The sequence below is a fragment of the Maylandia zebra genome, linkage group LG5 (genome assembly GCF_041146795.1).
Source record: "Maylandia zebra isolate NMK-2024a linkage group LG5, Mzebra_GT3a, whole genome shotgun sequence".
In the NCBI taxonomy this organism is placed as follows: Eukaryota; Metazoa; Chordata; class Actinopteri; order Cichliformes; family Cichlidae; genus Maylandia; species Maylandia zebra.
In genome coordinates, this window is record NC_135171.1 from 38,314,218 (window position 1) to 38,330,086 (window position 15,869).

General features: G+C 41.8%; 1 protein-coding gene across 5 annotated transcripts in view; it reads right to left on the bottom strand.

Moving 5' to 3' along the window:
• Nucleotides 1-1,152: 1,152 nt before the first annotated feature.
• Nucleotides 1,153-15,869, bottom strand: part of arhgap9 (Rho GTPase activating protein 9) — a 48,367-nt gene continuing 33,650 nt past the window's right edge. For 4 of the 5 annotated variants that reach the window (XM_004547687.3, XM_004547685.3, XM_004547686.3 and 1 more), the window contains 12 exons: nucleotides 14,961-15,022; nucleotides 14,759-14,846; nucleotides 13,953-14,048; nucleotides 13,375-13,473; nucleotides 11,054-11,159; nucleotides 10,521-10,640; nucleotides 9,963-10,061; nucleotides 8,342-8,419; nucleotides 7,997-8,050; nucleotides 7,078-7,212; nucleotides 4,097-4,202; nucleotides 1,153-2,245 (listed from right to left, as the gene is read on the bottom strand). In XM_004547687.3, the coding sequence (XP_004547744.2) occupies nucleotides 2,059-2,245; nucleotides 4,097-4,202; nucleotides 7,078-7,212; nucleotides 7,997-8,050; nucleotides 8,342-8,419; nucleotides 9,963-10,061; nucleotides 10,521-10,640; nucleotides 11,054-11,159; nucleotides 13,375-13,473; nucleotides 13,953-14,048; nucleotides 14,759-14,846; nucleotides 14,961-15,022 (1,230 nt within the window). In that variant the 3' untranslated portion in view covers nucleotides 1,153-2,058. The remainder of the gene's footprint in view (nucleotides 2,246-4,096; nucleotides 4,203-7,077; nucleotides 7,213-7,996; nucleotides 8,051-8,341; nucleotides 8,420-9,962; nucleotides 10,062-10,520; nucleotides 10,641-11,053; nucleotides 11,160-13,374; nucleotides 13,474-13,952; nucleotides 14,049-14,758; nucleotides 14,847-14,960; nucleotides 15,023-15,869) is intronic. The other variant, XM_004547688.3, reaches the window with a different exon arrangement.

Below are 15,869 nucleotides of genomic sequence, written 5' to 3' on the forward strand. Positions count from 1 at the left end.
AATCAGAAAAAAAAAAAGAGTTGCGTGTGCGAAAAAATGCAGTTAAAAAATGCATTGGTAAACTAATTTCTCCACGAGCCTGCAGCACATCTGCTGTCTTGTCTGCATCCTGACACAAAAGCACAAGCTGTGTTTTGCTTTACTTTAAATATATATCATGCAATAAATAAGTCAAAGCAAGAACAAAGTAAGGATGATGTAATAGAGTCTGACTTTTGATGCCAACAAATTGCTGATTAGGAGCGAGGTCTGTTTGTTTCTGTCTCTGTCTGATTAGAGTTTTAGGGGCTGATTAGCACCATCGCACCAAAGCGAAATAAAACACATCACAGAGCTTGGTCTTGGTCAGACGGCGCTTTAATGCCATCTGGTTTCTACCAACAGAAATTTCTCTTCAGTTTCAGGATTAGGAGAGCATTCAAAAAACACATAGCGAGATATCGTTACGAAATATAGGCTGGATCACGTGCTTCCACGTGTTTACATTATCTCGGTGTCATAAATGGAAACATTCGGTATGATTTTGAAAGTTTGGATGAAGAAATAAAACAAAGAAATTAAAATAAACAAATGAAAAGCCAGCAGTGCTGACTGATGGCCATATTGTAAATGTAAATGCAGTAAATGCACACAAGCCACATGCTTTGTCTACGGTGAAAAGTTGATCAAATTTAAGCAGCAAACTGGAAGCGCACCATAGACTCCCTGATCAATCATCCGCACATAATCTTAGCCCCTCCCAATGTGCTCACATGACTTGAAATAATACAAACATAAAAATGAATAAATACATCCAATAAAACAGAGCAGAGCCCCCTCCACCACCACCCCCACAGCAGTGCCTCTTTTCTGCTCTTTTTTGTCTTTTGCCAAACCCACAGTCAATATAAAATTACCCAGGCCACAGAGTGAGCGAGTGAGAGGGTTTGGGGGGAAAATCCACATTTTTAAAACATATGCATTTCCAGTTCCTCTTTTGTTCTGTTATTAAAAGCAGCATTTGCACCAATCACAGGGGATGCCTCCGCCCGCCGAGTCTCCGAGGCCCGCATAGCTCCACACGCTTCTACTATCTCTCACGCGAACCCATCGCTCAAACAACAAACAACCTCACAGGACACATCCTGAGCAAATATCATAATGCGGCTCAAATCAGTTTGTTCACATATTTTTATTGCAGGAGGAGTAAACAGTCAGATCCAACACTCTTCATTTCAAAGCAAAAGTATCAGTTTGAATTTAGCTAATTGTAATATTTAGGTTGAACACTGTATGCAAAGTGCTACTAGATGAGAAAGACAGTATTTCACATATTTACAACAATATATTTAACTTAACATTAGGAATTTGCACTATTAAAAATAGAAGACAGATTCAAATTAGTAAAATAAGGGTTGCTCTGACACTACAAAGTACTATTTGGTAAAAAGGAACATTTTCTGCCTTGTTGGCACATTCATCCTGCCACTGAATTCATGCTTTTACTTTTTTTTCCTTCAAATAAACCCTGCAAAAATGGTGGAGATGTGGGCACCTGTGCACGTCTATCCAGGCAGGATCTGTCCATCCTTGTTTGAAGAGGTGCTGGTGCATGTGTTTTCACAGTGAGATGGTTTCGCCAAGTTTTGTTTCAGTGCTAGCTTAAGACACATTCCTCCTCCCAATCCTCGATTATTACCGACTGAAACACGCTAGCAGGACAGGCTGGAGAAGATTTATCGCTTTTACGGCTTTTTATTTATCTGGATCAAGTCTGAAACATCAAGGAAAAGTGACAAGGAGGCGTCTGTTCCAGCAGTGAAGTTCACCGGGGCTGGGCTCCACATCTGCAGTCAAAGGCACAAGTACTGGAGCTAAAATTGGCTTGTTTTACTATTATTGTTTTAGCATGGCTTTATATGGACGCCAGATGTCATGATTAGCAGCTTTCTGTCCTGGTTCTTTTTAACCCGTAATTATCTTTTGATGTGAAATCCATTTTACACCATATGAGTCAACAGGCAGGGAAGACAAATGCTCCAAAACTTGTGCTTTTGTCTGATGTCAAGGAGCAAAAGATCAAGAGAGGCCACTCGTTCCGAAGATGTGGTCAAATTCGGTGAGGATGAGCTCCACTGCCTGATTTTGGTAAACCATGTTCACTGCCATGTTGCCGTTATCCCGCTCTGGGCGCATCAGCGTCGGCCCGAACACAATGCCGATGTTCTGGGTGGTCATTCTGTTCGTTTCAGATTGCTCCAACACTCTGCGGGAAACGAGAGAGTGGACAGCGCAGGTTAATAACTCCTTAAATATTAAATTTTGCCGACAAAAAGGATTTGGAATCGCTTCGGCTTCTGAATTTTTAGAGACACGTGCTCAGTGATTCTAGGGATGTCATCCATTCCCACCACATTAGCTCAGACTGAAATATCCCAGCAACTAGTGGATGGACTTTACTGACTTTGGTGATCCCTGACATTTCCTTAAAACCAGCATGAGGTTGACATTTGTGGTTTTGAGTGAAAGGTCTCAACCGCTGTTGGATGGAGTAGCACTGAAGTAGCTACACATGGCACAGCTCAGGATGGGCGTGAAACATTTTGGCTGGAGTCATGATCAGATTAAAGTTTAACTAATCATCAAGTGTTATCCTGCTAAATCCCTAAACTGAGAAAGTGGACGCGGCTATAGCAGCGTTAGCACTGCTCTTGTGCTCGTGTTGGCATACATCCATTAGCATTTACTTTCACAGAGTTGCAAGCACAACTGCAGACTCGTGTCAAGTTATAGAGCAAGCATAGAGACCACAACTAACCTTCCCCTAAAGGTTCATGTTTGTGGTCACGATGTGACATCTTTATAATTTTTACTTAACTCAGGATGTCAGCTACAAGAATCAACTTGTATATCCATCTGTCACATCTTGCTTTTGCATCTATTTTCACGTACATGCATCTGGGTTTTATAACGTGGATCTGTGCACAAAAGTGTTCTAAATCCGCTGCTTGCATCCACCTATGCTAGCGTATGTGTGTGTTACAGTGTGTGTGTGTGATTAGGGGGGGAACTAAGGAATGGTTAAAGCCACAGCATGAGGCATTCTTCTAAAAATGCCATTCCCACCAAGCCACAGAAGCAGCCAGCAATTGCTCAAAACTTCCACATTAAAAAGAGAGGAGGAAAAAAGGGAGAGAGGAGAGGGAAGAGGGAAAAAAAGAAGCGAGCGAGGAAGAGGGAGAAGAGAGAGAACGAGAGAGAGGTTCCAGTGGTGGCGGCGGTGGTGTTGGTATGCCTTCCAGCAGACGAACCACAAGGCTCCCATGGGACCTTCGAGGCAAGTAGGAGAGCGAGGGGGGGGAGGGAAGAGCGAGCAGGAAGAGGGAGAACAAGGAGAAAGGGATCAAAAGAGGAGGACATAAGGAGGAAGAGGAAAGGGAGAGTGAAAAGAGAGAAAAGAGGGACAAAGAGGAAGTCAGGAAAGGTGGGTAGCGTGCCAGGAAAAGAGGAGGCGAGGGACCTGATTAAGGAGCGAGATAATAAATGAGAAACAGAGAAAGGAATGACAGCGGAGAGAAAATGAGAGAAAGACACAGAGTTGACAAATTCATGGGGCCCACCACACCCTGGCACAAATATCGTCCTCAGAACACGAACACTCACCCCTGGAGTGGAAGGAAAAACCATAGGCGGTAAAAAACACACATTTTATGTACTGTAAAAGGAACTGGCTCGCAGAACATTGTACACCATTCATCTTCCTCCAGCCTTTTCATCTTCACAGGGACCCAAAGTTAACAACAGTGTGATCCCGGTTCAGCGCTGGCATACTTTGAGAGCTGTGGCCAAAGAATCCCCGACAGAAATTTCGGAGACCAACGAGGGAAGTGCCCCCTCTTGTGGTCAGGTTTTAAAAGAAAAGGAAGATATTTTCCTTTCCTACCAGGGCATCTGGTTCATTCATTTGTCCCTAAATGCCTCGAGGAAATACCCAACATTATGAACTCTACCCATTTAAGGGCACTGGAACCATTACAGGCAATAAAAACAGGCACAGACTAAAGAAAAAAACACGAAGACATCAGTAGAATAAACACTAGACGTGGGTTATTCTCACCGTTTGAGGTGGCGGCACATGAACTGTAGCGTGTCGTGGTTTGGAGGAGGCATGTTGAGCACCAGACACTTCAAGCGATCGATTTTGTCCATATAGTCTGACATTTCTGCAACACAGAGCAAGATATGCATCAGATCAGGCCAAGTGTCATCATGCATTTTATTAGCATTTTTAGACACATCCCCCAACTGATATCATATTATGAGCATCCGCTATCTAATCGGATACACTTTATCTGCAGATCAATCCATGTGCCCACAGTCTACAAAAAGTGTCCAATGCATCGATGACAAAATGCATTTTTAAAATATTTTCCTGATCTTTAATATGCTAATGTTCTACTAAGAGGAATTACTGTAAGATGCCAGATTGTCTGCCTGCCTGTCTTTAAGCATAAGTAGAAGATAATGAGATAAAGTGCCATATCATGTAAGCGCAGGAAATCTGAACATAAGTAAAGGAAACGCAACTCTCACTGTCAGCAAATTCTCACAAAAGATAACAAATAAAGTGAAACTAATAATAAGTGTTTGCTGGAGTCGATGCAAAAAACTATTTAAGAGTCATTCTGACACATCACTGGCCTTTTTTAATTGAATATTTGTGGCTTTTTAAGATTCACATTTTAAGGAGGGAAAAAAATGTAGTGCATGTGAAAGTAAATTGTAAAATTGTTGATCGTTTTACGGCGTCTGTGACAAGTTTCCAGTTCAACTCAAACAGAGCTTCACAAAAATGCCTTTCAACACAGCTGTGTGAGAAAGTTTGAGGACGTAAAATGTAAAGATTTTTATTTATTTACACATACAGTGGGGCAAAAAAGTATTTAGTCAGCCACCGATTGTGCAAGTTCCCCCACCTAAAATGATGACAGAGGTCAGTAATTTGCACCAGAGGTACACTTCAACTGTGAGAGACAGAATGTGAAAGAAAAATCCATGAATCCACATGGTAGGATTTGTAAAGAATTTATTCGTAAATCAGGGTGGAAAATAAGTATTTGGTCAATAACAAAAATACAACTCAATACTTTGTAACATAACCTTTGTTGGCAATAACAGAGGTCAAACGTTTACTATAGGTCTTTACCAGGTTTGCACACACAGTAGCTGGTATTTTGGCCCATTCCTCCATGCAGATCTTCTCGAGAGCAGTGATGTTTTGGGGCTGTCGCCGAGCAACACGGACTTTCATCTCCCGCCACAGATTTTCTATGGGGTTGAGGTCTGGAGACTGGCTAGGCCACTCCAGGACTTTCAAATGCTTCTTACGGAGCCACTCCTTTGTTGCCCGGGCGGTGTGTTTTGGATCATTGTCATGTTGGAAGACCCAGCCTCGTTTCATCTTCAAAGTTCTCACTGATGGAAGGAGGTTTTGGCTCAAAATCTCACGATACATGGCCCCATTCATTCTGTCCTTAACACGGATCAGTCGTCCTGTCCCCTTGGCAGAAAAACAGCCCCATAGCATGATGTTTCCACCCCCATGCTTCACAGTAGGTATGGTGTTCTTGGGATGCAACTCCGTATTCTTCTTCCTCCAAACACGACGAGTTGAGTTTATACCAAAAAGTTCTACTTTGGTTTCATCTGACCACATGACATTCTCCCAATCCTCTGCTGTATCATCCATGTGCTCTCTGGCAAACTTCAGACGGGCCTGGACATGCACTGGCTTCAGCAGCGGAACACGTCTGGCACTGCGGGATTTGATTCCCTGCCGTTGTAGTGTGTTACTGATGGTGACCTTTGTTACTTTGGTCCCAGCTCTCTGCAGGTCATTCACCAGGTCCCCCCGTGTGGTTCTGGGATCTTTGCTCACCGTTCTCATGATCATTTTGACCCCACGGGATGAGATCTTGCGTGGAGCCCCAGATCGAGGGAGATTATCAGTGGTCTTGTATGTCTTCCATTTTCTGATGATTGCTCCCACAGTTGATTTTTTCACACCAAGCTGCTTGCCTATTGTAGATTCACTCTTCCCAGTCTGGTGCAGGTCTACAATACTTTTCCTGGTGTCCTTCGAAAGCTCTTTGGTCTTGGCCATGGCGGAGTTTGGAGTCTGACTGTTTGAGGCTGTGGACAGGTGTCTTTTATACAGATGATGAGTTCAAACAGGTGCCATTCATACAGGTAACGAGTGGGGGACAGAAAAGCTTCTTACAAAAGACGTTACAGGTCTGTGAGAGCCAGAGATTTTCCTTGTTTGAGGTGACCAAATACTTATTTTCCACCCTGATTTACGGATAAATTCTTTACAAATCCTACCATGTGGATTCATGGATTTTTTTTTCACATTCTGTCTCTCACAGTTGAAGTGTACCTCTGGTGCAAATTACTGACCTCTGTCATCATTTTAGGTGGGGGAACTTGCACAATCGGTGGCTGACTAAATACTTTTTTGCCCCACTGTATGTGTGTGTTTACGCAAATGCTGCATCAGTATAACGATATAACATTTTCTAAACATGGAAAGGGAGTCGAGTGAAGTGTGAAAACAAAGTGAAAACGATTTAAGATTCTAACCAAGCCTACGCTGGTTTTGACTCAGTAAGACCACAGTCGTGTTGTGTGTATTCAAAATACTACAACAGAGGAAAATAATATGTGAAATTAAAAAGTGGGCGTCCTGGTGGTCTAGACGTTTAAGAAGCTGACTGTGCAGCTGCATCGCCTGGACCATTATTACCAAGTAAAAGGCACGAAATGACAAATATCTTCCTGAGCCTAAATATATCTCACCTCAAACACGAAGCACATTAAAAATTGACTTCATGCGCACGAGGCAAAAGGTTATGAGAATCTATTTGAGTTATTTTCAAGATGGGGGTGGGCGATTCATTTTCCCAACGGAAACAGGGACTGTGGTGGAGGGCAGTCCCAGTTTTCCGGTCGTGTGGGAAAATTAACTTCACACTCCTAATCTAGAATATTTATACAGATTACAAAATAAACAGTCCGGGGCTGAAACTGGTTACTCACTGACTGTCTCCACAATGTCGGTGAAGAAGCCGTACGGCACGAGGGGCTCAGGAAGCTCGCGAAAGAAGAGTTTCAAAGCTCCCGTGATGACATGTATGTCCTCCCACTCGCTCTCGTCCAAATTCAACTTCTCCTCTGAGACAGAGAGGGAGAGGAGGAGGATGAGGAGAGATTCAGCCAGACGGGGTCAGGGGAAGTGAAGGAAAGGCGAGAGGGATACGACATACAGAGACAAAGAGTTTAAATTTAGAGTCACAATTGTCACAGGATTGGCTGACATAAGCAAAGTGTAAATTCACTTCAGCACTGAGGCGTAACATGAAGGCTTGTAGCTGCAGGAGGGAGATAGAGATGCTCTGTAAAAGTAACAAGCACAAACACACTGGCGCACAAGTACACACACACTTTAAAGGATAAAGCACACTTGTTTTTTAGACACAAGCCAGACTAATGCTTCTCATGTTGGATTATAAGAGGCACTGAAACGAATTTGAGGCTGATATTGATATACGGCAGTCAACAAATCTCTATTTTCTTATGATGTGAAACATCAGAGATGTTGCTGGGGGAGTAGAGCGCTTCACGAGCAGCTGATTCTCTGTTTCAGCCACTTGGTGGCAGCCACGGACTGTGTGAGAAGCCGCTGTACAACCTGCTGCACATTATTACATCAGAAAACTTGAAGCACAAAAGCCTAAGGGACACACATACATTAAGCAAATGGTAACACACACATCCACACAAAAAAGAGAAAAGTTTGCTGCCCGTCTGCGCCTCGGCTCGGCGCTTCAGTCTGTGGGTGAGTATTTTTGGGAGGTTCTGACTGAGGTGTTCACATTATGCAACACATAATGCACAAAAACCAAGCAGGCTGAGTAAGATGTGAAAACGGCGGTTTGCCTTGTCTGCCCGAATGTACCTTGTACCAACTCCGCTGGGAACATGTAACGGCCATCGGTAGTCACCGCTCGCTCTGCAAAAACCAACAGTTACTCAGGCAGCTTTTCCCCGTGTCTGTTATCATAAGGATGTCGTGTAGTGTGGGACAGTGACTGATTTCAAACATTATGTTACGCACTCTGAAACAAAACATCATGAGATAAATTTAGTCTTGATTTTAAGCGACTGAAACAGATCATTTCTGCTAAAAAGGAAAAAAAAAAACAGGCCAACTTTGATCCTCTCCTAAATTTCTTCATATTCCCCCCCTGTTATTACAGAACAGTTATCGTCAGTAGTTTCCCACCCTCCCCTGCATCCTTACCGTGGTTCACCAGAAAGCGCAGTTTCTGTATCACAGCCAGGTTTCCTGATACTCTGTAGATGCCGTCGGTCTCCAGACCTGCAACACACCAAACAAAGCATGCTAGACAAGGGGATCTCCACCGCTGCCTTAGATAATCAAAGTCAAAATGAAAGTATCACATGACCATGTTTTTTAAGATTCATGAGTGATAGAGATTGTGTCTTCAGTTGTGAGCCGGTCTGAGCTCACTTCATTGTTTTGCTGTTCTTGGCAGCCAAATCTTCTGCAAATCAATAATTCAGTATGCAGAGGTTATGCAGTTTGTTATGTTGCGTAAGTGGAGACGTAAGTAGAGCAGTTTTCAAAACCTTAAAAAAAAAGTCTGATCATGTGTTCATGCAAAAGCATAATCATGGATATGACCAGGCCTATGAATACATTTAAACTTCCTCTTCGCGTTTCACACCATGCTGCTCGATGAAGCAGTTACAAAGGAGTACTAATGCTCTAAGTTTCAGCTTTCCTCACACTGCTTTCAGTATTAGAAGCTGTAAAACAAGCCTGACATTTTAATCTTTCGGACATATTGATTATAAGTATCCTGCGCTGACGCTGCTATTGAGCATTTTTCTTTCTGTAAAACCATCACGTGAAATGGTTAACTGTAGCATGACCTTTAAATAAGGCACACCGCTTCACAGTCACTCGCTAACACTTAATGTTTCATGTTGCTGGAACTGACTTCACTCAGTCACATGAAATCTAAATCTGCAGCTGGTTACTGGCTAAAGCTGGCCTGGTGAACGGGATACATTTCTAAGTTAGAAAAATATTTTTGTTATCCAGCAACTTATTTATTCAGATTAAACTATAATCCAAAACCACACATTGCTTTACAATCTGTTTTAAATATGAAGAATCAGTTAATTATGTAACCACTTAAAATAATCATCAACTGGTCCAAGCTTCTCAGATGTGAATAAATTGCTCATTATAATATCTTAGTCATCTCTGACATTCAAATGAATTCATACAGGCTTTGAAAAGTTGGTAAGACGAAGAAAAAGGTGGGTATTTTTCATCCTGCTTTAACTAGTAGTATGGCAACCTGTATACCTAACACTTGGGAAAAGATCAGATGCTCTTAATTTCATTATTATATATGATATGTGCAGAAATTATCAGTAAAGTTTGGCTTACTTTGTCCTAAAGTTTGTTCCATACCCTTAAACATAGTTAAAAGTCTTGATCTGAAAGTATTGCTCCCAAGAGATCTTTATTTATTCATCACAAACTGGTTTTTAAAGCCCTAAAACACACACATTTTCTCCCGTGTCTTAAATATTTATCGCTGCATTGTTTCTTAACAGCCTCTAAACAACTCAATTTTCTCTCATTTAGATCTTTTTCAGGCTGCCAAGCTGTCAAGATCTCTTCTGCGAATCTGAACATTTCGTGTCTGCTTTCTGTCGGGCAATCAGTGACTTTGTGTTTGGTGAGCTCTGCCAAAGAACTGTGAGGACCGTGAGCTCAGAGTTGCTGTCAAACTGCGCTCAAAACAGGGCTGAGGGTGATTTCTCATGTGTTCACTTTGAGTTGGGAATCAAATTAGCAGGAGGTGTGTTTGCAGCGACTGTACCTCTCCTTTCCACAGCTTCAGTACAAAGTCTGACGAAGCGAGGGACGGTGCTTCTCTCCCTCTCACAGAGCATCTCCAGACTGCATCCAAACACCTGATCTGAGGGCCGATGACAGGTGGACACAAACATGCTTTTTATGTCTGTTTAGACGTGTTTCTCAGATGATTGCATGCACATTTTTTTTTTCAACCAAGACATGATGTAAGAGCTCCAAGTTAATTTACTGATAAGTTTTCTGTTCACTCTGGGAGAAAACCTTCATGTTTGACTCCGTTCCCACCAGAAAAGTTAACTCAGACTGGATGATGCAATGCAACTCATGCCCTGTGCTGTATACTTGTATACTATCGTTGGACTATAGATAAATGCTGAGACTTCCTGGCTGCCTATCTCTGATGGAATTCAGTTAAAAGGCAACAGTTTCTGCTGTAAGAGCACAGCCGTGTAATATTAATAACTAAGCCAAAGAGAACATGTACTTTGTGATTCACCCTGTATACTGCTGAATAAAGGATACTTGCATTTAAATGGTCTGCGACTTCAAAAAGAAATCTCACCTTTAATGAGCCCTTTCTCCTGCAGGGCCTGTAGAGGAGGTCTCTTTAGGATCAGCTTCTTCAGCCGCGTCTTCACTCTTTTCCTCTCTGTGTTTTCCAGGTTGGACGTCGAGCGAGGGACTGCAGAAGGAGGGAAGCGGGAGGAGGAGGAAGGGAAAGAGAAGGAAGAGGAGGAGGTCAGTGTGGGGCATTCGGCTGTGGGGCAGGAAAGCAGATGAGAGGGGATGGTGGTGAGAATGAAAAGCGGGAGGGCGGGCCGACGGCGGAGGTGGGAGAGGACGGACGAGGGGATTATCTGCCAGGGAGGATGGGTGAAAATGTAAGTGGGCTGGATAGAGGAGAGGATGGAAGACAGGATGGAGGGATGCAAGAAGCCTGTGTGGAAGTTTAGAAAAAACAGTGATGATGATGATGATGATGATGATGATGATGATGGAGAGAAAGGATGTGATTAAAGTGGAGTGGGGGGCAGGGAGGGCTTTTAGATGGTGGCATCAGGGAAAGAAGCGAGGCATCAGGTGAGGATGGCTTACGAGATGGTCGCCTGTCGTCCTCGTCACCGCTTTGGTCCAGCATCTCCACGCTGCCCGCCCTCCTCAGAGAGTACAGAAGGACGTTGTCTAACGGATTCTCACGGTCCTGAAAAGCAGCCAGAGGGAGCAGTGTGTTAATGACATTACAGAGATGCACGTGCAATGTTCCCTCTAAGCTGGGCGCAGGCGCAATTGCGCACTGCTGGCACGGTCTCTGCGCACAGAAAAAAAAATCTAACCTGAATTGAAATTAAAATTAAAATTTCAACAATTCTGTTTTGCAGTGTGAGTCAGTCAGTGACTGGCTGCTCCCGTATGGGATTAGAACGATGCCACCTTATCCCATAGTCCAGCCAATGATGCGATTCACATTCGTATATACGCAGCTAATCAACGTCGTTGACAGGCTATGACAGCGTCCTTGTGTGCCGACACCGGTGTTTTAGCTGGCAAAGCGGCGTGGCTGATGTGGAGTGAAGCCACGTTAATGACAACGTGTACAACCATTGGAGATGTGAGCAGGACAGACGGAACAACTGACGGGAAAAGTGTGGACTTTATACCAGTTTTTAAATTGTGTTGATCGGCCACGTAAAACCAGAGTTATGATAAAAATATTTGCAATGTTTGGTTTTCTTCCTGAATACTGTCGTTGTTTATATTTACTGCGGGAAGAAACGGTAAAAACTGCGTTTTATAAGGAAAGCGCTCTCCACCTGTGAGCAAAGACGAAACCAAAACACCCCCACCCTTTCCTACTGGTGGAAAAATGTACCATGTCGACCAATCAAAAAATGATATGGCAACATAGCATTTAGTTTTTTAGGAAGGGGGAAGTTTTAGAAGTGACGGCGGTGTTTTGAGATGTGAGAGATTTGTGACGTTTTACGCAAATATTGTGTAGTTAGTGTGAGTGTAGTCAATAGTTTTGTTGTGTGTCAGAACAATGAGGCGACTGCTGAATGTTACAGGTGTTACAGCAGTGATACATCTGCTGTTGTCAGGCCTGCAGGTATCAGGCTGTTGTTCTCCTTTATCTCATAGTGGACAAATTATTTTTTGGAGCGGCACAAATAATTTGTGTGGCATCAGATTTGATGCAGAACAGCTGATTGTTCTGTAAATAGTTTGAAATGTTTATTTAAAAAACCGCCTTGGCTGCATTTTTAGGTAAACAGCTGCAAAAAACTTTGTTGTTTGCAAAACTCAGTAACTTTTTTTGAAGAAGTAACTGTATAATTAATTGCCCAACATTCATTATTATATACTGTATTTTGCAGACAGAGAGTTACAGGATTCTCTCCCAGACCACAGACTCATAATACAAGTCAGCGCTTTATAAAAATAAAATAAAATAAAATAAAAGAAGAAAGTTGTGTTTTCAAAATTGGAGTTCAAGTGATTTTTACTTCCAATAGTGTTAACATACTACACAGGTCATGAACAAGATTGCTTTTTAATTTTCATTGTAAGTGGGCTAAAGCAGTTAATTAAAAGTAGTCTAACATAAATGTAAATGCTGTAATTTGATTACTTTAATAAACCATGTAACTTGGATGGATTCGATGCTGGCGTGACCACAGTGCACACGTCTGCTGTTGCTCACAGTGGTCCAAGGGACCACTTGGAGTTTGTGTGTTCGCTCAGACACATGAAAACATTGCACATAGGTGTATTAGCCCACTTAAGTAGGTTTTAGAAAGCTCACGGAAAAATATTTACGCACCGACAAATATAGAACAGATGATTTTACTAAACGCAGAATGGAAAGTCAGTCATTGTTCAAAGGAAACAACTATGTTAGGACACATGAATCATTAAAAAAAAACAACATTTTTTGCAGAACTTCCCGCAGTGAAGCTTTTCTACAAGACAAAGATTATTTTTAAGTGCTTTACGTAAGTCATAAAAGACCAACATTTAGAAATGGAACAGAAGTATTTAACCTCTTCAGGCATGACTTCTTTCTTGGGATACATTTTCAGTTTCTCCTATTTAAAAGTTTAAAAACTAACCATCATCTTTGAACAACAGGGTTTTTTTCCTTTAAAAACCTTGATGTCCTCATATGAGACAGAGGGTTTATTAAACAGCATAACACAAAACAACACCATTGTTTAATAAAGTAAAAAACACAGGAGGTTATTTAAAATCTTTTACAGAGTTTTACAGGTAAAATTTTCCAAATGCATGAGCAAAGTGAGCAACAGCATGCATATTGTAGCTAAAGGCAAACGACAGACATACTGACAGTAATATTTAAACCCACAGGGTTGTGTTGTCCAGCTGTGTGTGTCTGTGAGTGAATGTGTGTTTCTCACCAGCCTGTCGATGACATTCTGGATGGTGCTGTACCACTCTCTGATCAGCGAGTCCGTCTCTGACTGCAGAAGAAACTCGTTGCCTGTCACAGTCCTCAACTAACAAAACAAAACAAAACATTTGACCCATGTTAACTCCAGACGCACTGTCCCACTCTCCACTGGCTTTCCCACTCATCTGTGTGAATCCACTTTAACAAAAGTTGACATGTAAGTTAATTATTTGGACGTGTTGTAGTAGCTTGACCGTAATGTTATAATTAGCTCATCAGTTTATCAGATTTCTCTTTAAAAATATTTTTACTGCTTCCTCTTCGTCAGAATGGGTCACCGAGCTGGCGAAAGAAAGCTTCCCATTCTCGCTTCCCTCACTGCTGACAGAATAGCCCCAGTGTATATTCCCAGTGTATCAGCGCAAAGGAACATTTTGCTAAGGAAACCGACGTGTTTCGTTTCCAGGATCACAGAAATAAAAAAATTCTTGAGAAAGATTTTAAGAGGATGAAACCACAGGTCTGTCAAAGTTTCTTGCAGGTTTTGCAATCTTTATTTCACTTTTTGGGGGTTTTGTTTCTTACCTTGAAGACGTTCTTCTTGCTGGACAGCTCGTTGGCCCAGTGCAGTTTTGCTCCTCTTAAATCCACACTGCTCTCAGGACGACTGTTTCCCGGTTTCTGCGTATAAGAAACACATTTTTCTTTTACTCTCATGACTCAGTTGCCTGAATTGACCACTTTTTGTTTCTAAAAATTGGATTTTGTTGTGCAGCCTGTATTGCCCAACCTTCACATATAACACCTGTAACTGGTCTGCATGACCTCTTTAACTTTAACAGCACAGTGAACAAAAATATTAAAAACTGCTCTTTAACACAGGAGGCTACAACTACCAATGACTGTTAGAAAGAGCAGGCTTTTACAAGAATGGGATGAACATAAGAAAAACCAAAACATGATGGCAACTGTGGAGGCTTAAAAATCCTGGCATCTAAAGAAAACAGAAAAAATATTCATAAGTGTTGGATAACTGGGAAAAATCAATAGTAGGAGTGCTCCTGGTGTTCCCTAAACCACCGGTGCTTGTAGAAAGGAATAATGGTAAAAAGAACGAATGAATCACCAAACAATGCCATGAACAAATCCACATCCAGGCACTCAAGCCAGGTTTAGACAAGCAATAAAAGGCCTTCTTTTTGGTGGGCTAGGGACATAAAAAAAAATATACCAAGGCATCAAAAAATTTGGCCTCTATAATATCTTGTTCATCTAGTTATACAAGCTTTTTAACCCCCAGGAATACAACATATGCGTTCTTATGAAACAATAACTAATAATAGTATTCATTTTCTAAAATACTTAATTAAAGAGTCTGTCTGTGCTCTTACCCAACTAGAAGGTGTCTGTGATTTGGGGTCCTTGAAGAAAACCAAACTGTTCCCCACTAACACCACCCAGGAAGGGCTCCAATTTTTCCTGCAACCCAACAAGAATGCATGTATTCATAAGCTGGGATTCACTTAGCAAAATCATACTTGCTGAATTAATCAAAAAAAATGATTTTTTCATCTTCTCTAAGAGCCGCCTCACCTCAGTTTTCGGCCACCTTCTGCAATTTTTGTCTTGTTCAGCAGGCCCGCTTTCTCCAGCTCCTAGAAACACATTAAAAGGGTTTAAAAGCACATTAACATCTGCAGTATTCAGAGATATTTACAGTGTCACGTTGGCAGCATTGCTCAGAAAAAGCAGGAGTGGAGTAAATAAAAAAAAGAGCACAAAGAAGTGTGTGAGGGCAAGTTGAATTTTAACATTACAGCACCACAGCAGGATTTTCCTCTGTGTAATATTACAGCATCCTTTGCAAACGCATTAAACTTGGCTGTTGCATCATTCAAGAAATAGGAGGAGGGGAAATGCTTTAAAATCTCCCACTGCGGTATGGCCCCGTTTAAGGTAAAAGAACAAATTTACTGGTATTGATGAACTTACGGCTCATAAGTGTTGAATATGGTATGCGTATAAAAGCAGTGATGACCTACAAACCTAAACTTCTTCTGCAAATGAACTGTGGTAGAAAAAAAATTATACTCAAAAATTAGAATTGCTCTGTTTTATGAGAAAAATGTCAGTAAACCAAGAGAACACCTGCAAATAAGAGCACATGCACCTGATGTGTACAGGGTGCAACCCACCCCTCACACTATGATGGCTGGGATAACCTCCAGCTACCTCACATGCAGTAAAAGAAAAGGTTGATTGTCATTAAGGCAAACAAAGGAATGCGTTATGGAGAACCACTTTTTAAAAAATCAACCTTAGAAAATAAGCATTGCAGTTTTACGCTTTAGGAAGAATTATTTGGCTGACAGCGCTGGATTTCTTAGAGCCTCGTTGTCCTGTGAAAGCCAAAACTTCAGCGCTTGCTGTGCTGAGAGAAGCAACTAGTAGCACGTTCTCCAAGTCCTTAAAAAAATATAAATATATATATGGAAATATGCT